Here is a 24,318-nt window from a genome sequence, read left to right as displayed (position 1 = left end):
ACAGTCTGGGCCAGCTCATGTTCTATTGAGATGGTTGCAAGGCCGACCAGTCTCTCCTGTGTCATTGTAAAGCGTAGATGTGTTTTTATTAACTTCAACTTGGAGAAGCTGCATTCTCCACTGGCAACTGTTACAGGAAGTGTTAGAAGTATGCGCAGAGCAACAAAAGCATGTGGAAAGAGGGTGGTCATCTTATTTGTGCACATATATTCCAGAACAGCCTTTGGAGTTGATCCTGCTGAAATGTATTTTGAAAGGGCTTTCTGTTCATCACCTAAATCACTCGCATCAATATTGTGCATGTCATCATGTATCAACACTGTCTCTAGTGCCCTGCATTGCTGGTGTAGGTCTTCTTCAGGTACAGTGAGGGGTTTTGGAATATCATACAATATCCCAAATATACTGCTGTGTTCCTTGAGCTGCATGAACCGTTCTCCAACTGACTGTATTGCACAATCTAGCACCTGGTTAAAGAATTCAACTTTGAATTGTTGTTTGGAATCTCTTATGGGATTATCCCATGCCTCGTAATCAAAGTGTCTTCTTCTTTGGTGACTCTTGTATTCTTGAATGGGTGGGAAAATAGCTTCAATGTGAAGTTCCTCTGCCAACTTCTGTGCACTCTTCAGAACATTTTGAAATCCCTCATTTGACTGGTAAGACTGTAGGTATTACTTTGCTTTGTCCAGTTGTTCCATTGCTCCAGATATATCAAGGTCTCCTTGGAGTCTCTTGCTTACAACAGTTATTTCAAACAATATGTCATGCCACCACGCTAAGTCACACAGAAATTTGAAGTTAAGTATGTTTCTGGTGATTCCATTTCCCTCTGCCACTGTTCTCCCACGAACAGTTCCTGTCATAGCATTATCCTCCATAATGGCAACTATTGCATCATCTATCTTCCCAATTTGGTGTTTGATAGGCTTTATCGCCTTCACTCGACTTTCCCATCGTGTGGCACTCAGTGGTTTCGTCAGAGAGAATGTTCCCAGATGTTGCTTCAAAATTTCCTGTGGCACCTTATAGACTAACAGACATATTGGAGCATGAGCTTTCGTGGGTGAATACCCACTTCGTTGGATGCATGTCATCCGACGAAGTGGGTATTCACCCACAAAAGCTCATGCTCCAATATGTCTGTTAGTCTATAAGGTGCCACAGGACTCTTTGCTGCTTTTACAGATCCAGACTAACATGGCTACTCCTCTGATACTTCAAAATTTGCCATCGATGTGTTGATGCAGAGAAAAATACATAGTGGTTTGAATTACATTAAAAAATTCAGCAGCCTCACTAGAAGCTGATGCTGCATCGCTGACCACCAAGTTCAATGAATGAGAACAGCATGGGACAAAAAAGCTCAAGGGTTTAACTCTCAGATCCATGTCTGCACTCCTGTTCTTTCCTCTCATGTTGGCACCATTATCATAGCCGTGACCTCTCATGTCAGCTATCGCAATTCCCGTATCTTCCAGATTTTTAAGAAGCACATCTGTCATACCAGCTCCTGTAGTATCATCAAAGTCAATAAATTCTAGAAAATGCTCTCTGACAATCACCATTGCAAGGACATTTTCACTAGGTTCTATTGTTGTTACAAAACGCACCATTAAAGTCATTTGTTCCATATGGCTGGTGTCAGGTGTGCAGTCCAGAATAACAGAGAAATACCTTGCTGACTTCAGATCTGCCACAATCTTCTGTTTGACTTTTGTTGCCAGTAACTGTATAATCTCATTTTGAATTGTTTTTCCAAGGTAGTGGTATGTGTACATTTCTTGGGTGGTGATTCTTCTTAGATGCTCCTGGAGTACAGCATCAAACTCAGCCATCAGCTCCACAATTTTAAGGAAGTTTCCATTGTTTGGCACATACAGTTGATCTGAAATGCCACGCAGTGCTAGGTTTTGGGTAGCAAGCATTCGCACAATGGCAATGAGCCTTTTCAGAACATTTTGCCAGTAAAGAGACTCTGATGCAATCTTTTCTTGATGCTGATCATCTATGACTAACCTTAGTCTCATCCCAAGCTCTTTTCACCTATGGGATGCTCTCTGGTGATTTGCTGCCTTCTCATGGCATGCCAGATTTCTAGCTAGATTTTTCCAGTCCTTTGTTCCTGTAGAACTCAATGTGGCTGGAACATTAGACTGGAAGAGTTTGCAACAAAAACAGTATGCAGCTTTCTGGGTTTTTGAGTACACAAGCGATGGCCTCTCCACTTTGTCACCATCGGGGATTTCACTCCAGCAATGTGTTGGATGGAAAATTCTATTTTCTTTGTATTTGGGGAACATGAAGTTTTTCACTTGCTGTGGCCCATGCAGTACAAGGAAGTCCCTCATGCTACTGCTCAAGTGGGTCCACAGTCCTGGATCATCTAAGACTTAAGGAACTAAATTCAGCAGCAGTTGTTTCTTGTGCCTCCACCACACTCTTCTCTGATCTATACTTTTCTTCAGGAATGTGCATGGTTACATCCATTTGAGATGGAGATATGGATGCTGCAGTAGCTGCCAGGTCACCTGCACTCTGACTAACTGGAAGATCAGGCATCTCCTCACCACTCACATCCTCACTGGGGCTGGAAGGCTCACCGTGAACATTTGTGTCTATATATCTCAGGAGAGCTCCTTCCTGCTTAGCTAGAAAAGCTTCCTTTGCTTTCTTTCTTTGTCTGAATGCTGCCCCACAGGGGCGTTTTCTTCTTTCACTCATGACTGCTGTTCTGTGCCAGCTATAGTGGCTCTCAACACTCAATTGAAGGGGACAAATAAGCAGGCTGGTAGCAGGGCCTGAATGAGGGAAGATACCAGCGTCTTAATGGCCTAACTGGTTCCTACTACTTCAGTTGACTGCCTGTTCTCCTCAAATGGGTTCAGGGAAGCAGCAGGAAACAGGAAGCTCCCTGAGAAGCTGGTGTTAATCAGTGCAGGCTCCTGGGGGTGCTAGAGAGGTACATAAGAGGCTCCTCCTCCTCTCTCGCCCTGCAGCTCCTGCTGCTTTCTGTTATTCCCTCTCACCTTTTCTCCGGCCTGCCTGTTATGTCTCTTGTGCCCTCCTTCCTCCAGCACAGCACTCCACCATCTCTGTGCATCTAGAGCAGAGAGAATACATATGCACCAGCAGCAGACACAATTTTCTACACTCTGGGTCCTAGTGGCGCCCCCACCTGGCACCTGAGGCAGCCACCTCAGTTCGCCTCATGGTAAGGCCAGCCCTGGATCAATGGGTGATCAGTCCAGTGACAACAGAGTGACGTACAGGCAGTCCTCGACTTTATGATGTTTGACTTTCGACAAACGGCACTTATGAATTGACACCCTGATTCGACCTACAACAATTGGTTTCACCTTTACGACGTTCGGTCCCACAACGGAGTGGATTGCGGTTCCGAGTTATGACGTTTTGACTTACGATGCAATTTTCAGAACCAATTGTGTCATAAGTCCAAGGACTGCCTGTACAGCCTTGTAATCCTGGAACCTAATGGTACCCTTTAGATGTAAATTAGAACTCTCTCACAATTTAGCAAAACTATTCCTGTTATATTCCATTATAATACAAATTAATATCAAACTGCCCTTTACCATAATTATATTTCTACCACCTTCTTATTGGCTCTTTACATTACAAATTATTTAAATTAACTTCTGCACCAATGTCCTTCAACATACACATTTTACTAAAACATTCATAATTCTCAAAAAACATTTATTACAAACCTGGCTTAAACCAGTAAACACCAAAACATAACAGTAACATAACCCTGGGACGTGTCCTTGCTAACTCTTACTTTCCCATAACACTTTGTCTCCAACGTATCTTTGACTTTTCTCACAATAGCAACTTCCATTTCCCGTACTCCTCCCCACTTAGGCTAACTTAGCCCCCAAACCTAACTTCTACTTATTTTTTAACCTAACCCATCCTATAGATTATAGTAGGGGAAAAAAACAGAAAGTGCCCAGCAGCTCTAGCTAACTCTGCTCCCTTCCTTGCAAAAATGGTGTCTGCTCAGGCTGCTGACCTGTCATCCCCCAACCAAACACCATCATGCACCTCTCTCAGTCACCTGCGCCCTTCCCTTCGCAGGATAGGAAGAGAGGAGCAGAGGACCCAGAGCTGCTGATGGAGAAGCAGCGGTGGAGGTGGAGCCAAGCAGATAGGGAAAGCCTATATTAATTGTACTAGGGAAGTCGGGAGGAGATCCTGAAATAATTGTCCGGGGGGCAGGGGGGAGGAAGGGGGAGCTGCAGAAGTTGTACTGCTGAGCATTATTGAATTGGGGGGGCATGAATTGAATTGGGGGCAGCTGAACCAGGACCACCACTCCTTCCTCAAATCCCCCTCTCCTGCTGACCCACAAGAAGCCCGTATTGGGATCCTCTCTCCACCCTGGCGAAGGCTTAAGCAGCCTGGGCAGGGTGTCTCCCCCAACCCTCTGCTGCTCACCTTCAGCAAATTGCAGAACTGAGAAACCTTAACAAACGATTTTCTTGAAAAACAAGCATTATGATCTATTACTTATGGTGTGATGTTACAAAATGTAGGTGTTCTACATTTTGGTCATTCATTGTACGTGTCGATGGTTTGTGTCTCACATTAGCAGGTTCCAGTGTTGAGAAGTATGCATACATAGTCTCTAAAAATCACTTACTTTCATTGTATGGAGTTTGAATTTGTTTAGAAAAATCTCTCAGACTATTTTATATGTATAAGAATATCTTTTAACCCAAATAATTAAAATGTTACTATTTTATCTTAAATACCCATTTGATGAGAAAAATAACATACACAGGGCCTTGTGGTGTTGCATATTGATGCAGAGCTCACAACTGGAGCAAGAACACAGGGTTCACAAACACTGCAAGGGAGTAAGGATGAAAAGGAGATTAAGGTGAAGGGATGCAGGACCTTGCTTAGAATAGATGCAGGAGCAAGGGAACAACCTGCTCAGACAACCAAGAACACCAAGCCCTCTCTCCACAGCCCCCTAATATAAACCCCTACCCCACAATACTGCAAAAGCATCAATTAAGTAACTCTGCTAAATAATGGCATTTCATAGGCTTCTATGAAAGTTTCAAAATATCAGCTTGCATCACAACCCTTAATGTTTATTGAAATGTAGTTTTCCTATTTAATTAATTTATGTTTTAAAGTACAGTTGAATACATCTTGAGGATTAGCACCCAGGATTAAGAGATATAATATAGATTTAGGCCATTTGGATATTCATATTTCAGTAAACATTCCCAAACAGGTCCTATTAAACCATTAGAAAGAACGTCTCTTTCTAATGAAAGTGCTGACTACAGCAAGCATGAAGCACCTCCCCTAGATTCTGGCAGCTTAAAATATAACCTGTGTGTTTGTGCAAACTCTCACTTGCCTTTCCATATACACTATATTTGATTATTACCAGCACTGATGAAGGAAAATGCTATTTGGGTACAAATCTCTATTTAGTCATTGCTAACAAGCAGGAAAGTAAAACAGAATAGCTATGAACAAGTTATTGGTTTTTGTCAGTGTTTATTTCACCCCACATGCCTTGGAGATTTTTAAAACACAATTAGTATTTCTTGCATTCCTCTGCAACCTTGGATGTGTCAGACTAGCGGACTGAGCACAACCTAGGCACCAGAAAGTGTTAAATTCTAATTAATTCTCCTCTGACTTGCCATGTGTATTTGGGGGGGAGGGGGGAAGTCTTTTAGGGCAAAATTTATATACATGCACACCATCCCCTCCCATTCATGAATGGTTGATTTGATTTTTGGGCTCCTGCCCCAGCTACCTCCCATTAGACACCTACAAAGTGAGGTACCTAAAAGCAGTGGATATTTTTGAAAATGTGGGCACTAACCGCTCCGTGCCTCAGTTTCCCTTTCTGTACAATGGGGATAGTAACCCTTCCCTTCTTCACTAGTGTGCTTTGAAAATGTAAGACGTATTAGCTTCTGCCCTCGATAAGAAAAGACTGCAGTTTCTGACAGTTATTGAATAACTCTTCTCCTGAAGTACATGTTAAGGAAACTTCACAGGGCTAAAAGGAAGATGAAGTTTGTGATGGTTATGCGGAAGGGCCTAGGGGATGATTTAGGTGAGGTGAGGAAGGGCAGGGTGTAGGTAAGTTTGTGGAGGTTATGTGGGAGGGCATGGGGGGGCTGTAAGGGATGATGTAGGGTGAGGAAGGGCAGGGTGTAGGTAAGTTTGTGGAGGTTATGTGGGAGGGCATGGGGGGCTGTAAGGGATGATGTAGGGGAGCGGAGCATGTGGGGTGAGGAAGGGCAGGGTGTAGGTAAATTTGTGGAGGTTATGTGGGAGGGCATGGGGGGGGGCTGTAAGGGATGATGTGGGGTGAGGAAGGGCAGGGTGTAGGTAAGTTTGTGGAGGTTATGTGGGAGGGCATGGGGGGCTGTAAGGGATGATGTAGGGGAGCGGAGCATGTGGGGTGAGGAAGGGCAGGGTGTAGGTAAATTTGTGGAGGTTATGTGGGAGGGCCTGTAAGGGATGATGTGGGGTGAGGAAGGGCAGGGTGTAGGTAAGTTTGTGGAGGTTATGTGGGAGGGCATGGGGGGGCTGTAAGGGATGATGTAGGGTGAGGAAGGGCAGGGTGTAGGTAAGTTTGTGGAGGTTATGTGGGAGGGCATGGGGGGCTGTAAGGGATGATGTAGGGGAGCGGAGCATGTGGGGTGAGGAAGGGCAGGGTGTAGGTAAATTTGTGGAGGTTATGTGGGAGGGCCTGTAAGGGATGATGTGGGGTGAGGAAGGGCAGGGTGTAGGTAAGTTTGTGGAGGTTATGTGGGAGGGAATGGGGGGGCTGTAAGGGATAATGTAGGGGAGCGGAGCATGTGGGGTGAGGAAGGGCAGGGTGTAAGTAAGTTTGGAAGGCCGGTTGTACAGATTATTCCTCCTTGGCCAGCAGTAGTTGCTGTGAAATCCTCAACAGTGGGTCCTTATTTCGCTGGTAAAAATCACCTAAATCCTCTTGAGTTTGATCCCCCTTCCCCCCAAGAATGGCAGCTCCTAAACTCCCCCCCCCCCCACAACCCAAATCTCCACAACGAAACAGAACGAAGAGCAGTGAAGCAAATTCCTGTAGCGGCTTCGCATCCAGGCTCTTGAGTCAGGGAACAACGCAGGGAAGCCCAGCTCTCTTACCCCGCTCCTGCAGGCCTGGCTTACAGCCTTAGAACAGCGCCGAGAGGGGCTGGGAAGAGATTTCAAACCACCACCTACCTCCCCCTCTCCCCAGAAAACGCTGCCTGGCCGGGTCCCACCGGCACAGAGAGGTGCCGCGTCCCAGCCGCGCGTGGGACGCCCCAGCCGCGTGTTGCGGTGCACGGGCTGCAGTAACCCCGTCCCACTGGGTGTCCGCTCTCTATGCGCCCCGTCCCCTGGGACCTGTGATTACAGCCCTCCCGCTAGCTAGGAGGGGGCACCCACTGCAGCTCCCTTGAACTCCCCTCTGGGGCTGGGCGGGGCCTCTAATTGCAGCCCTCCCCCCAGCTGCGGGGGGGGGGGGGCTGATTGCAGCCACCCCCCCATCTGAGGAGCCGGGAAGCTGTTCTGGTTCCCCACCTGCCCGGGGGCTGGCGATGAGCCGCTGGAGGGAGCCGCCGGGGGAGTTTGTTTGCCGTCTGTCCCCATCCCCCCGATGCTCTGAGCCCAGTCTCCTCCTCCCCCCGTGCTGGATGCTCCGCTCACTCCTCACTGCCCTGCCACGCTCTCCTGCCGCCTTCTCCCACTCCGCGAGACATGGAGCCGGCCGCAGCCTGGGGCGACCCGGCCAGCCCCCCGGACCCCACCATCGTGCAACCCCCCGGGACCACCCCGCCCTACCTCTCCCGGGACCAGCAGGAGGAACAGCTGCGGATCGGGGAGAGCGGACAGTTCAGCGAAGGGCTGGAGGACAGAGGTGAGCCCCGTCCTTACGCCCTGGCCTCCCTCACCCCACATCCTCCCCTAAATCACCCCGGCAGCCCCCCACCTACAGCACACACCCCTGCAGCCCCAACGCCCCCCTCCAAAAAAGCACACACCCTGCATCCCTCCCCTAAATCACTCCTCACAGCCCCCATAATAATCTCTCCCGTCCTAAATCACCCCACTGCAACCTTCCCCAAATGCAACTTTCTTCTAAATCACCCCCGCGGGCACCTCTGCTGTCCCCATTACTCCCCTTTCAGTGCCCATCACTCCCCTACATTTCTCCCCCAGTCGCTCCCTGAAACCCCTCTAACATTTGTTCCTCCACCCTATTCCCCTCTGCAGCCTCATAGCATTCCCTCCAACACCTTATTATCATCATTGCTCCCCGACACCTATCCTGACTCGCCCATTACAGATATCAAGCCATTTACCGTTCTTTAATAATCCTGGCCCACCCCTCAACACATCTGCAACTCCTTTGCCTTCATCTCCCCTGCAGCCCTTCTAGTACACACCCTATACCCCCTGCACCTGTCCCTTACTTATTATTTACAACTCGCTTAACATTGGTATCTGCAACCCTCCCTTTAATCCGCCTCCTCAGCCCCTCCAATAACTACCCCAACAGCCTGCGCCCAGAAGCTTCCTAAGACCCACCCTATACACTCTGTCCCTATGCCTTCCCCCATGCCACCACAGCCTCAAAACAGCACTTCTTTTCCAGATGAGAGGCTGACAGCCTAAGTAGTTCACTGAGATTGTCAGATATATAGCCAGTCTAACTGCTTTTCCTCAGAGAGTGGGGTGGGAGAATCCCCAAGGATGCAGTCAGGGCTAGGGAATCAGCGATGAGGTGTCCCAGAGGCTGCAGACTAGATGAATGGGAGAGGAGGGGTAGCTCCGCAAAGAAGTAAATCAGTGATAAAAAGGGAGGGGTTCAATGAGGGGACTCCAAGGAGGGACAATCAGTGCTGGGGTCTCTGCTAACATACCTCCTACAGAAAGGCTGCTGTTAGCGGATGGGATTGAGCCCACTTAGTGCAGCAGCTGCCAAAACCCCATCAGGGGAGGCTCTCCAAGGGGCTTAAATCTATAGTGCCCCCCAAAGTGCAAATCCCACCACTGCCAACATAAGACATTCAAAAATCGTGGGTCAGATCTCCCCCTAAATCATGAAATTTAAAAAATAATAGTGGTTTGTTTGTTTTTTTTACCTGCCCTCTTATTTGAATATCTGGGAAAAGCTGCCAACACTCTAAACAGTGTGTGATCATCATCTTTACAGGTTCAAAATTCAACCTTAAATGCACATGCACAAATGCAGGCTTCACTGCACTCCAGTTACCCTCGCCTATTCCCTGGTTGTAGGAAACTGCCATTTTATCCCTCTCTATTCTCCTCCTTCATCACTATCCTGTCTCCCTCCATGCCCCAACTCATGCTTCACTTCCATTCACTCGCTATGCTCCCACACAGTCTATTGCCCCTCACCTTCCCCCTATATTTTCCTCTCATTCTCCTTATCTTCTCCCTCTTTTACTGTCCTCATTTTACTGTCTGCACCCCACATTCCACTGCACCTCCTCAGTCCCCATCCTGTGCCTCACATTTCCCTCCATCTCCTTAGGCTTCCCATATTCCTCTTTCTCTTCACAGTTCCTTTCCAGTTCCCTAGCCATAGAGTATAAGAGCATGACTATCTTCCTTGAGGTCCATCTGGGCTTCAGTCATATTGGGAAAATATGGGAATTGGTGCCCATCTTTACTAGGGACTACCTTGCTTTCATGGTCAAAGGCTGATCCATGACTGGAGCTCCTAGGTGCTACGATAATACAAATACATAATAAAATACTACTAATACTATAGGAAAATGGTAGCCATCTTGACAGAGGGCAGCTTGTGGCTTTAGTTCCATTGGAAGTAATGGGAAACATCAGCCATTTTGACTAAGGTCAAAATTCAAAAGTTTGGCAGGAATTTGGAGCTCTAGAGAAACTTAAAATCTGCAATCCCCACCCTCAAGGGAAATTTTGAGAAGAGATTTCCCAGCTAAACTGGCCTGTAGTAGGGTTAAAGGGGAAAGAGTCCAGTAAGCTGTCTCACTGTCCCCAGTATTTCCAGGAAGAGTTTCAGTATAATTTTTGCAGTTTGTTTATAATATTGCTGAAATATTGTATTTTTTACAGTGGCTCTTTCTAATGAATCATAAACATAGACATAGTCATATAGGTATGAATCTCTAATGCAGCTGTCTTCAATAATTTTTCAAGAACTGTACTTCTAAGGATCCTTTTGCATTTTGTTAGATCAAAAAAGATCACTGAAGTATTTGGAGGGAAAATGGTTCTTTAAGGGCATTCCTTCGTTAATGAGAGTCTTTCCATGGACTCTAATTGACTTTGGATCAGGTCCTTGATTTAACATTGTAATCGGACAATAGGGTTTTATTTTTTTCAATTAAAAAACCCAACAACATAGAAATTCAAACATGACATTTTAAAATGCTATTTCAGTCAAATTAAAAAAAACCCAAACTTCTGTTAAATCAGCATGTGGTATCACTTCATAAACATCTTGTGTTCTGGAATTATTATTTAATGTAATAATTTTATTTTTTGTGAAATGTATATTTAGGTGGTGAAACATAATATAAAATGTACCAAATTCAATGCATTTAACAAATGCATCATCTTTACATTAGGGATATTTAGGTGCTAAATCAAGTTATTGTTTGCAGCAAAATTATTCAGCACCTCAGTTTCAGGGTGGAGAAACCTTGTCAATAGATGCAAGCTCGTCATTTTGTAGCAATGCAGGTCATATTTAAAGGTGGTCTAAACTGTGCTGTGGTCAGTTAAAATTAAACATTGTTTTGTAACATGCAGTGAAAAGATCAAAAGCTCTCCCTCATGAATCTGTTTGCTGTATGTAAATTAATGAGCTAATGTTTTTTGTAAAAGGATTTTTATGCTATGTGTTTGGTAGCTGCATGAATATGTGTGTATGTTTGCATGCAGTCCCCTAGGACTCATTAAAATGAGATGGTGCTTCTTGTGGGGGAAAAATTGTAAATAAATAAAAGTAGGTGACTTATTTTAGGGAGGAGGGAAAAAAGTTACATCCTGCTAACCAAGAATATTCCAATCATTTTTAACATACACATTACAGTATAGCTCTCATAGCAGGGATGCTTTGATTTTATGAAACTAAGGAGCTAAATCTCATGCAGTGGGAAGCACTCTTGGCACTTGAATTACAATTAGTGATGAAAAGGAGCTAGCTGCTTCATGGCAGCAGCTGTCTGTTACCTGGGAATTGGATGATGTATTTAAAGAAAGAAACAAGCAGGAATGAATGTGTCATTCTACCTCATGTTTGTTTCTCCTCGGAGCCAAAATCAGCCAAAAGCTTTACATCTGGACAGAATTTGGACCTTAAAGTAGAACCCTTAAATGCTTCTAGAAAAAAGAATGCTAAAAAACCAAGGAGGGATGTTATTCATTAGAATAATGAAATCTTCTCTTTATTTCTAGACCTGTTTTTAGGTGTTAGCCCTACAAAAGCCACCATTGAAATTGCACACCTTTGTTGGCAGTGGCAGCAGACAGGTCTAGTACTGAATGAATATGGAGGAGGAATTACCCTCTGAACTGCTGTCCTTCTAGGCAGACTAAATGAGAAGTTTGTATTGTTGCTACCCATTCCAAACCTGTTCTGTGAGCATACAGAGGAATCAAAGCCTTGAGGACTATCAATCTGGTAATTTGAAAAGCATTAAATGTGTGTTGAAAATAAATGCAATTTAAACATAAAAATTAAGAAATAGGATCTCTTATTATAGGACCAAATTCTTCTCTGACATATAAGAGTGCGGCTCCTCTTGAAGTTAATTAGTTGATGTATGTAACTGAGGCAAAATTTGGCACATAAAGAATTTAATAATTATGTGTGAAAACTCTGTACAAACATTAAGTAATTAATCCTTATAACACCCTTGTGAGGTATCCTAGGCAAATATTATCCCTGTTTACCAATGGGGAAATTGAGGCAGTGGGGTTAAGTGATTTTCCCAAGAGCACAAAGTGAGTTAGTGATAGGAATTCCTAATTCTAATCCTAGTTCTAACATCCAACCCCATTTTCAAGCCATCTATGCTGCTTCTCATGTTTACAATACTCTAGCTTTACAAATTCAGAGCCCTACAGTAGTTTCCCTTTTCAAACATGTGTGTTTTCTGAAAAAGTGACAGACATCCTGGAAAAAGCACTGGAGAAGACTGACTGGATTTTACATTTGTTAAACAAAATATTCCAGAGATCATGGGTGAAACAGATTTGGATCAGCTTTTACAGTTTCTGGTGAAAGGAATACATTAAAAAAAAAAACGTACTTAAATGAATATCATAATTAGGGCTAAAAGAAGATGGGTGGGAGGAGAGAAGGTGTTTTTATTTTAAATTAAAATAACTTTTTAAAGCAGGGGAGAGAGGGAGCAGAAGACTATCACTATTTTTCTGATATTTAAATTGAATTGTTAGCTGGGCATTAGGATGGGGGAGACAGGGGAGGGTTCCACAGTTGGAAAACATGGTGAAAGACAAAAACAGTTTTTAAAAATTGGTTAGGACCTAGGACCCAATTCTGCACCCACTGCACTGATTTCAGTAAGAGCAGGATCAGGCCCTAAATTCCTCTCTCATGTCCCTCTGCGTGGGGATTGTATGCCTTTGCAGGAGGATAGACTTTATGCTCTAACAGAGAGACAAGGTGGTGGGTGAGGTAATATCTTTTATTGGACCAACTTCTGTTGATGAGAGAGACAAGTTTTTGAGCTACATGTGGCTCTTCCTCAGGTCTAATAGGTCTTTTTCATCTCTAAGTCTTTTTCATCATCATCCTAAAATACATATGCTCCTGCTTTGATACTCCATTCGAGCACTGTATTTTAATGGATCAGCAAGTTAACTTCTCAGGTGTGTGAGCCTGGTGAACTTAACACTCCAACACACGTTTTTTCCTGTGTTCTGCTAGTTCTCTTCTGGAACTAGGGTGACCAGATGTCCCGATTTTATAGGGACAGTCCTGATATTTGGGGCTTTTTTTTTATATGGGCTCCTATTACCCCCACCCCCGTCCCGATTTTTCACACTTGCTGTCTGGTCACCCTATCTGGAACTAAGGCCAAATCCTGAACCATTGAAGTCAATTAAAGTTTTATCATTGACCTAAATAGGTGCAGGATCAAGTCCCACATGTGTACCTGTATCGGTGAGCAGTGTCTACATGGGGATAAAAAACCCATGGCTGGCACGGGCACTGCGGCTGAAAAATTGCTGTGTAGACACTAGGGCTTGGGCTGGAGCCTGAGTTCTAAGACTCTGTGAGGGTGGTGGGTCCCAGAACTTGGACTCCAGCCCTAACCTGACTGTCTACACAGCAATTTTTAGCCCTGCAGCTTGAGCTCCACAAGCTCGATTCAGCTAGCTGTGGCCATGCTCGTGGGGCTTTTATCCCCATGCAGACATACCCAGTGAAATTACTGTGAACCTTCCTTTAGTTGCCTGAAGATTGCAGTGCTCTTCTGCATTGAAGAGAGCAATTAATATCAGGTGAAATGCAAACATTAGAGCCAAAACATGTTCTCCTTGCTCACTCAAGCACTCCTATTAGCTTCATTCACCTGAATTCAGTGAGGTGAGTAGAATTAGGCTCATAATGTACCATATACGATATATTCAATTATCTGTTTGGTCCTGAATTGACACAGATGTGTTCTTCTTTTTTAAAAGGAGTAATGTAATGTTCACACTGCTTTGTGTATTGCCTTTATCAGGTTTACTAGAAAGCAGTACAAGGCTAAAACCTCATGAAGCTCAGAGCTACAGAAAGAAGGCGTTGTGGGTTTCATGGGTCTCCATCGTCATCACACTGGCTCTTGCAGTGGCTGCCTTCAGTGAGTATTGGGAATATTTTAAACTCTTTAAGGCTTTTTCTTGGCTATCAGAATTTCTCAAAATGCTACAGGATGCTTTATGCTTTTATATCTGTATTACTGTTGGAGTGATTTCTTCGTAGACCGCTTGGGTCTGCATGGTGCTTATAAATTAGTAAAACAGCTTTTTCCTTTTTTTTTCTTTTTTTTCTTCAGCAGAGAGGGTTGCTGAGGGTCAGAGGAAGATATAGGATATTTTGATTCCTGTTAGCATTTGTGCATGTGGAAAACTGTTCATTTTTCAGACTAGTATTAAAAAAATCATTATACAGTGGATTCCTTTCAACCAAGGAGGTCAAACATGAGAAGTCTAGACCTACCTGAGGCTTATATTTGGAATGCTGTGAAGATAGAAGATGAAATGTAGTGGGGAGATGTATAATTTCTCTTAGGCTGGCAAATACCCTAACACAAAGCTAATTTTTGGGAGTGAAGTCACAATCTTTTTAATAAGACTATCTTCCTGGAGGCAAATTTAATGCCATCTATCTGGTAGTCATTTTGATATGGAGAATTAAAAAATAATTCAACATTTTCATTGTGTGAAAAACTGGGTTATAGGTTATTTTTTTAATTTTGTGCTGAGTAAAAGTGTCTTTATTTAACTGCACTAAACAGCACTTTTTCTGGTTTAAAATAACACATTTACTACCAGCTTATTATCCTAATAATACAGTGATCTTTTTTTAATTTGATGGATAAAACCTGAATTTTGCAGTGAATAAAAAAAAAAAGTTAGTTCCCTTTGTGTGTTTATTTATTTAGAGCCCAGAATGTTTCCTGCTCATTTAAAAGGAAAAGCTCCATGCTTCTAGCTAGGAGACAAGAGGCTTCTGAGATCCTCAGAATGTCATCCTTCATTTTGGAAAAGACAGACTTGTATTTTCTGGGAGCTGCAGCAGCATGTGTTTTATTATTCCAATCTGCAATGTTGGACCTGCTGCTGGAAGTTGGTGTCAGCTCCCAAGAGGGATTATTAGAATCTGACCGAATGGTCTCTGCAAAATTCAGCATATATTACTCTAAGCTATTTATATGAAAAACAAGTACAATAGTTTGACTTAAAAAAAAAAGAGAAGGAACATTTTAAAAGCAGCATCTAATGCATTATAGAATATAAACATTTTATGAGAAAGTAGGACAGCTGAGTTTACATTTTGTTCTGCTTCATGAAAATTCAGTAATTTCTTTTTCATACTGGCACTGTAAGAACATGATTGATTATTGTCCCTTCCAAAGAGTTTTGTTATGAAAATATAAAGATAATAGATCAGGTGATATATATGAATTATGGTTATTCAGACTTACTTATATTATAGCTAATAAAGCTAATACAATTATTTTTAGTCACTTGTTTTCAGAGATTTAATTTAATGTTCGGAAATACCAAGAAGTTGTTTTGTTTCACTGAAAACAGCTTTCATTTATCAAAGTTGCAAGACATTAATAAGTACAAAAACAGATTACTATAAATATCAATTTTTCTGTGAAATATTATGATTTTTAAAGTTAGTCTGGATAATTAGATTTGAAAATTTTACCTGGTTGTTATTATTATCATCATTTATTCTTTGTATTATGGTGGAGTAGGACGTGAAAGCCAGGTATGATTATGATGATGGGGACACTGTCGAAGACAAGCAGATGATAGGATGACAGAGAAAATAATAGGTTTCAGAGTAGCAGCTGTGTTAGTCTGTATCCGCAAAAAGAAGAACAGGAGTACTTGTGGCACCTTAGAGACTAACAAATTTATTAGAGCATAAGCTTTCGGAAGAAGTGGGCTGTAGTCCACGAAAGCTTATGCTCTAATAAATTTGTTAGTCTCTAAGGTGCCACAAGTACTCCTGTTCTTCTTTTTGCGGATACAGACTAACACGGCTGCTACTCTGAAACCAATCTTTCCACTGTACCTACCATCTCGTGAGCCTGCTCTGCTAGATGTTTGATAGCTGTCAGACTGCATTGCCTGCCTTCTGACTACTTCCTTTTGATTTGTCATTAAGTTCTCCCTGTACACTTCTCTTTCAGTCTTCATAATATCCCCCCCCCCACCCGCCCCCAGGGAGTCCTGTACGTTCTTATTGCACCACTACTGCAGTAGCACATAAAAAACCTGTTAGAGAGGGGGACCAGCAGTGAGACTGCATGAGACCTGCATCTGTAAAAATAGACATATTAGAAGGATAATAAAAATTTTGGGAGGGGTGTGTGTGTGTGTTTGGAGGGAGGGCGGTGGACGTTGAGATTTGTTCCCTTCATGCTTACAGTGGTTGCAACTAAAATAATCTCTAATTTTGTTTTACAATCCCCATCTTCTGGTGCTGCAATGCAGTCCCCATCCTTCCATCCAGGATTAGCTAGAGCTGCATTCAGAACTAATTTTGCAGCTCCTTAATCAGCTGGAATGGTCACTGTGTGATGTGAAAAGCAACAGAGGGTCCTGTGGCACCTTTGAGACTAACAGAAGTACTGGGAGCATAAGCTTTCGTGGGTAAGAACCTCACTTCTTCAGATGTGTGATGTGAGACATTCCTTTCCAATGGGCTGAGCTTGTTGTCCCTGCAGAATTTGCATAATCTTTGATATGATAGTATTCTTAAAGGAGGTTGATAAATCTGACACTAATGGTGATAAGCATGTGCAAAGAAGGTACTTTTAGGGAAGGATGATTGTCAGCAGGGGCTTAGAAGCTGGGCTGCATCATGCTAAGCTATGTTTGTGCCAGGCTTATTGTTGAAAGGGGCAGTGGGCATGGCCAAAATTCACATATAGATTGTAGTGCTGTGAGAAAAGACATTGGAAATCCTATGGACCATTGGCGTGAAGGAAAAATCTTTGTATATCTCCACAATACCCTGCTTCCACTCTTCAGCATCATGTCTTGCTCATTTGCTATGTTGCTATTGGGGGTCCTGATGTTGTCTGCATTAATTTGACCCCTCTGACAGGGTTTTTAGTCTGTGAATGGTGAGTTAATGCACAGTGATTTATAATATTTTAAAACTAGAGGTATAATAAACTCTAGTAATGGCATAACAGATGTGTAATGGTGTAGCATAGGTACCTTGTGATGAATTGTGGAAGTCCAGCTGGATGGCTGAAAGAGGGAAACTGCATCCGTCTGAGTATGTTTGGTTTCATCTGGTTAGAAAAGCTAAACAGGGTTTGGCCTGGTCCTTGGGTGGAAGTCTTCCTAGGGAAAAATTTTGGTTGAATATGCTTATCTTTTGTGTACCAGACAGCTGAAAAATAAGAGTGACAGTAGAAGCAGCTTTTTCCTTTAATTCAAAGAGTAGTTCCACTGTTGTCAGATGCAAAGATATCCTACTCTTGACGATTGTTCAGAAGCTTCAGCTACTGCAAAATGCAGCTTCCTGCCTCTGAGCTCTGCACAGGCCACTGCAGTCCAATTGGCTTCTGGGTGCAGTTGAAGGTGTTGGTTCTAAAGACTGGTCTACACTGGGGGGGGAGAGGGGGGATCGATCTAAGATACGTAACTTCAGCTACGAGAATAGTGTAGCTGAAGTCGACATATCTTAGATCGACTTAGAATCGCTTACTTCGCGTTCCTCGCGGCACGGGATCGACGGCCGCGGCTCCCCTGTCGGCTTTGCTTCCGCTTCTCGCTGAGCTGGAGTTCAGCAGTCGATGGGAGAGCGATCGGGGATCAATTTATCGCGTCTACACTACATGCAATAAATCGATCCCCGATAGATCGATCGCTACCCACCGATCCGGCGGGTAGTGAAGACATACCCTAAGAGTAGAGCTATAAAAGCCTTGAGTGCCCATAAAGCCTTTATAGACTTTAATTAGGGTGACCATATGTCCCGTTTTGGCCGGGACAGTCCCTTTTTTAAGCCCTCTCCTGGCCATCCCGACTTTTTTTTTTCTGAAAGGAGGCATTTGTCCCATTTTTGCAGATGCCGACTTGATCAGTTGGCAAGAGCAAACAGGACAAATGCCCACTTTTGTCAAAAAAGTGTGGTGTGGTGTGGAGGAACATGCAGAGTGAGTGTGAGTGGAGATGCCAGCCAGCCCTCCCGCCCCCATTTCAGCATGTGGGGCCAGGGGCCAGGCAGGGCTCCAGCGACTGGCAATAGCTTCCTAAAGGGGCTCTCGCAGGGTTCCAGCAATGGGCAACAGCCTCGCGAGGGGGGTGGGGAAATTGACAGGGTTCCAGCAATGGGCAATAGCCTCACCGGAGGGTGGGGGGGATGGCAGGGTTCCAGCAATGGGCAACAGCCTTGCTGGGAGGGGCGGGGGCTTGGGCAAGTGGCTGGAGATGTCCTGTTTTCTCTTTGGGTCCGGTCACCCCACATTTAATTTATAAAACCCTTGATATCAGTGAAGCCTTAAGGTGCAAATCTACAAGGCCCTTAGTGTCTGGAGACCAGACTCTCTCAAGACTACTCATGCCCATTGTGCCATTTGTTTTTCTGGAATGCTCTTGCTTCCATTGTAGACCAAGCAGTGCCAGATAAATATATTCACTCTGCCTTTCTCTTCATTTTTTAATTTGGATGGGAGTGGGTTCCGTTTGTCAAAAGCTGGTTTTAATTTTTGTAATATATTCCCAGAAATTGATCCTGGGCACAGTACAAATAAAGAAGTAAAATTAGGTTCAGTTTTTTTCCCAAAATACTTATAGAATCTGTATTTTAAAAATTATTTTACTCATAATTGTTTCTTGCCTTTTCATAGATTCTAGGACTGGAAGGGACCTCGAGAGGTCATTGAGTCCAGTCCCCTGCCCTTTTTAAATAATAATGCATTACATTGCATTAACATAATGTTTTTACTTACTGAGATTTTGATTGCGCAAACAACAAGGACGTCAAAGTTGTTATTTCATAGCAGCAACTGCAACTTGGCTATCTTGGGTGAATTTCATGCCTGATGTAACTCAGCTGATATTATTCACTAAGGTAGTTACCCCAGTGTAGGTGCACATTAAGCCAGAGACCTTAGTTATGTAGGAACAGGAAATACTACGTTTGTAATGGGACTGTGGCTGTGGAAAACAATAGCTTTTTTCCTTTCCTTTTGTGCTATTAAAATCTCATTCCTAAAAGTGCACAAATACAGATTTTTGTGGTAATAGCTTAATTCCTGCCAAGCAGACCAAGATCTTTTAGAATATCATTAAAGCCAGAAAACACAACTCTCATTTTAGCAGGCGTGCATTTGTCTAATTTTGTCTTATGATTCAAAGAATGTCAAGTCTGTTAATTTGTCTTCCTGATTAGATTAGCCAAGACTGTTATAATAAACAGAGCAGAGCTATTAATACATAAATGTAATGTATAGTCAAAATTCTGAAGTTGAAGCTCTCTTTGCAGACAAGGACTGAATAAGGATTTAGGGATTTGGCATTGTAGAAACAGCTATAAAATAAAGTATAACTGATAACAGATCCTCTGAGGTCCTTCACTGGTAATCATCCAATCCAGTTTGTGAAATATGCTGCTATTCTGAGAAGTCAAATTCTATTTGAGAAGTTCTTTGCATATGACCTTAATAGAGGTAATTCTGCAGCTGGTAGGATTTTTATCAGACTAGGCTGTTGATATAGGATTTCATAGATTAGCTCCAGTACTGTATGTAAATATGAAAGAAACTGACATGCATATGTTACCGTATCAGATCATTCTGAGTTTCCACATTAAATAGTGAAAATGACCTAGACAATGTGAGCTTTCATACATTTGGATTAGAGACGGGCCCAAACTAAACCCCTCATTCTAAATACCCTCAAATTTCAGGATAGTTCAGTGCTGAGTCAGAACTTCATATTAGTCCAGCCCCTGTCTCTATAATGGTGTGTTCCAAAGCCCCACATCCAAACACCCGCCAACTATGGGAGGTCTGGATTCAGATCCAATCTGTTGGTCAGAATGATTAGAAAGCAAGTGACAGAATTTCATTTCTGACTAATGACAGGAAATGTGGGCCTGATTCTCCTCTTAGGTTATTTTTACTCCATTGTAACTGCATTGATTTGAATGGAGTTACTCCTGATTTACAGTGGTGTAAATGAAAGGAGAATCAGGCTCTATAAGTATTTACATGGACTTATCGGTATAATTTTTCACTAGTTACCATTTAAAGGCAAACTACACAAACAACTGAGTTAGTGGATTTCTATTAATGAATTACCTCTCTTTCCCAGTGATACATTTTTAGCTGTTGCTTCAAAAAAGAGAATTTTTTAAAAATTGCACATAGTGACAGTCAGTGCTTTTCCTTATCTTTGCATGGTACTGTGCACATGGCAGCAACAGTGGAAATTAATTATAATTAGAGGATTGGACAAATTAGAGGATTGGGCCAAAAGAAATCTCATGAGGTTCAAGAAGGACAAGTGCAGAGTCCTGCACTTAGGGCGGAAGAATCCCATGCACTGCTACAGACTAGGGATTGAATGGCTAGGCAGCAGTTCTGCTGAAAAGGACCTAGGGGTTACAGTGGACAAGAAGCTGGATATGAGTCGACAGTGTGCCCTTGTTGCCAAGAAGGCTAATGGCATTTTGGGCTGTATAAGTGAGCATTGCCAGCAGATCGAGGGACATGATCATTCCCCTCTATTTGACTTGGTGAGGCCTCATCTGGAGTACTGTGTCCAGTTTTGGGCCCCACACTACAAGAAGAATATGGTAAAATTGGATAGAGTCCACTGGAGGGCAACAAAAATGATGAGGGGCCTGGAGCACATGATTTATGAGGAGAGGCTGAGGAAACTGGGATTGTTTAGTCTGCAGAAGAGAAGAATGAGGGGGGATTTGATAGCTGCTTTCAGCTACCTGAAAGGGGGTTCCAAAGAGTATGGATCTAGACCGTTCTCAGTGGTAGCAGATGACAGAACAAGGAGTAATGGTGTCAAGTTGCAGTGGGGGAGGTTTAGGTTGGATATTAGGAAAAACGTTTTCACTAGGAGGGTGGTGAAGCAATGGAATGGGTTACCTAAGGAGGTGGTGGAATCTCCTTCCTTAGAGGTTTTTAAGGTCAGGCTTGACAAAGCCCTGGCTGGGATGATTTAGTTGGTGTTGGTCCTGCTTTGAGCAGGGGGTTGGACTAAATGACCTCTTGAGGTCCCTTCCAACCCTGATATTCTATGATGATAAAAAAGTAGGCCAAGATTTTTCAGACGTGACCAGTGATTGTCAGTGCCTGAGTTTTTGGGTGCCCAACTCAAGAGTCTTTTAAAGGAGACTTATTTTCAGAGGTGGGTGCTCAGCACTTTCTGAAAACCAATTCCTTTTAAAATGTCTCAACATGAGTACCCAAAAATGGAGGCCGACCACATTCATTAGTCATTGTTGAAAATCTTGGCCTTCATATTTTCTTTTCCAGATGCTATATCAAATCACTTGGCCTTTCCCATTGTTAAGGGCCAGGATTTATATTGGCAAAAAGCCATTAGACACATACTGATATTTAATATGCAGGATCCCTCCCAACCATGTAAAAGTTAAAAAGTGAACAGAAATCCCATCTGAGTGTTTAAACATCCGATTTTACATATTGCACAGGACATTTAATTACACCTACAATAAAAAGACAGAGGGCACAGTCTCTCAGAAGTGTCATTGAAATAGCAAAATTAAACTCCAAGGTCTAAATTCTACTGATGGTGATACCTATGCAACCCAGCTGGCCTCAATTTGGTTGCACTGGTGTAACTGTGAGTGTAATTTGGCCCCAGCATATTATATGAAGGGTTTAAAGGACAAACCAATTACATGTACAGCTCCAGCAGAAGATGGCCTTACAATATAGTGAGGCTTTTTTTAGTAACAGCAAAATATGGTTTTCACTCATATGAAAATAAAATGACAGGCCAGTAAGGGCCCGCTGCCCTTATGCATACAAAACTCTATGTGACTTTAGTTGAAGAAGAAAAATGTGTAAATATTGCAGGCTCACAATGGTAGGAGCTTGTGTAACACATCAGGCAATCTTCCTGAAGTTGTCCAATAAAATATAGCGAGTTGGTATCGGGTAATCCAGTAATCTAGTCTGAAATATAAAGAAGGCCACATCATGATGCATGTGATTTTATGTTCTTAAAATGAAAACAAAAATGAAGTTGAAAGTTTATGATTGTGGCAGGAGCTTATTAAAACAAACAGATTTCACATTCAGATGCCAGTCTTTAAAACATAAGTCCCCCGTGTGTGTTTACATAGAAAATGGAAGATCAGTCATTCTCTGGGACAAATTCTGCAATAATATTACAGTCCTTAAAACCCCACCAATGACAAGAATTTGTCCCAAGGAATTTTGCAGCTAGGATGGACATCCAATATTGAGGGAAATCTAACATCAGCACTTTTGCTGGTCACAACTGCAATATGATACATAAGGAACGAAGCTCAGGTAATTGGTCCTAGTCCATTTATGATTGTTTAGGTCAAAACCAATGCTTAAAACCAGTGCTCATCCTGGAGCACGGCTGTCATGTGCTGTCTAGAAGATGAATAATAATACCTTCTTCCACCCTTTGTCTATCTTATCTATTTAGATTGTAAGCTGTTTGGAGGACTGTCCCTTACTATGTCTGCAAGGTGCCTAGGAAACAGGGGTGCTGAAACACTTTGTATAGTGGGGGGTGCTGAGAGCCATTGAACCGAATTGTAAACCCTGTATATGATGGAAAACACTTCATGCCAGAAGGTGCGACAGCACCCCTAGCTCCAGCACCTATGCTAGCAGACTATTGTAATGCAATTAATTAATAACCGTATATATTTATGTGCAGCTTTATGGGCTCCACAAATTTAGGCCTCTAATAGTGGAGCCCCAGTGAAGACAATGAGGTCCTGTGTGGGCTGATGAAGTGGGTATTCACCCATGAAAGCTTATGCTCCAATACATCTGTTAGTCTTAAAGGTGCCACAGGACTCTCTGTTGCTTGTGTGGGCTAAAGCATCCAACCATGCTTGTCCAGTTACAGGGTTGGAGTCTTATGCAGTAAGATACATAACTATCAAATGTCAGATAATTCAGTAATTGGGTTGGTGTAAATTCCTGCATCTGTGCAATAATACATCTTTTTCATATCTGTTACACAGTTAAACTACACTATTGGTGGGCAGAAGGTGCATTTTGACTAAAATACTACATACAAATCTTTAGGAAAATTCATAAACATTATGCTTACTGCAGTAATGACTTTCCTGATTTAAAATAACTAAGCATTTGAAATTACTTTTCTTCGAAGGGCAAATATAGAACTACTCACCCACAATATCCATTAAAAAGCAAGACCAGCAAACCAGTATTAGAAGAGTAATCGAATCCAATTCTGTACTAAATATGGTAGAAAAATCAAATGATCAACATGATATTGACAATACAAATGAATAACTCTACTACATCAGGCCAAGCTACCATGTGAAGTAGATTTCCTTATGAATTCATGATATGCCAATCAGACTTGATTTCCTTATACATTTTCCTGCTATATGCCACAAAGTTTGTTTACTATCAGAGATGAACTTGTAATTCTCTGTGTCTGGAACAAAAGACTTGTCAGGAATAAGGAAAGAAATTGAAAGTTTAATATTCATTGCAAAATAATGTTTTATTCAGAGTGTATTGGTTGTGTGTGAGGCTGTAAGTTGCTACGTAAATTAAAACTGAAACTTTTCAAAAGTGCAGTGTTAAAAGATGGAAATGAAAATCATGGCTGTCTTTTAGTTTTACTTTCCTTAAAATATGCCAGGAACTTTAAAATATTAATTGATTTAGCTGAACTTATTAGACCCTCAGATGCAAAGACTATTACCTCATTTGAATTTAATAATAACATTGTAGCTGTTTTGCATAACAGAGACTGTTGAGAACATTTATTATATAATTTGACACTGGTGAATTTTTTTTAGTGTGTAATTTCTTCAATTCCAGTACTGAATTAACTTCTCTTTCAGTTGAAGTTCTGGCCAAATAGACTTTAATACTCACCCTGCACAGTATTTCACTTGCCAGTTAAACATTTTTTTGTATGTGAGGTACAGATGAATAGTAGAGAAATTTTGCTACCAAGCAAGGATTGAGGAAAATATTATATGCCTCTTTAAAATGTCATGTGGTTCACAGCAGATTTAGATGACCGTGGTAAAGATACGTGGTTGGTCTACACCTGTGCTCCCACAGTTGCCAACACCAGTGAAGCTGCACGAGTGCTACAGCAGTAATTGTAGAGGAAAAACTAGATGCTGTAGCAAGGGGTGGTGCTGCTTCCGTAGGTGGCACTCTTCCTTCTGAGTCTAATGTCCTGACATTCTATTCAAGGTCACTGTGCTACTGGAGGTGCTCTCTCTCCAGAGAAACACAAAACTAATGTCCTGGCCACTTGTATTCATTAGATCGG

The 24,318-nt window shown here is 42.6% G+C and overlaps 1 protein-coding gene across 3 annotated transcripts in view; it reads left to right on the top strand.

Moving 5' to 3' along the window:
• The first annotated feature begins 7,365 nt into the window (after positions 1-7,365).
• The window catches only part of TMEM163 (transmembrane protein 163), a 163,000-nt gene continuing 146,047 nt past the window's right edge, over positions 7,366-24,318 (top strand). For 2 of the 3 annotated variants that reach the window (XM_005286795.5, XM_042855678.2), the window contains exons 1-2: positions 7,366-7,933; positions 13,782-13,901. In XM_005286795.5, coding sequence (XP_005286852.1) covers positions 7,774-7,933; positions 13,782-13,901 — 280 coding nt within the window. In that variant the 5' untranslated portion in view covers positions 7,366-7,773. Of the gene's footprint in view, positions 7,934-11,486; positions 11,708-13,781; positions 13,902-24,318 lie in introns of those variants that run through there. The other variant, XM_005286796.5, reaches the window with a different exon arrangement.

The sequence above is a fragment of the Chrysemys picta genome, chromosome 11 (assembly GCF_011386835.1).
Source record: "Chrysemys picta bellii isolate R12L10 chromosome 11, ASM1138683v2, whole genome shotgun sequence".
Lineage (NCBI taxonomy): Eukaryota > Metazoa > Chordata > Testudines > Emydidae > Chrysemys > Chrysemys picta.
The sequence above is the reverse complement of the archived record's forward strand: the minus strand, read 5'-3'. Positions and strand labels throughout refer to the sequence as shown.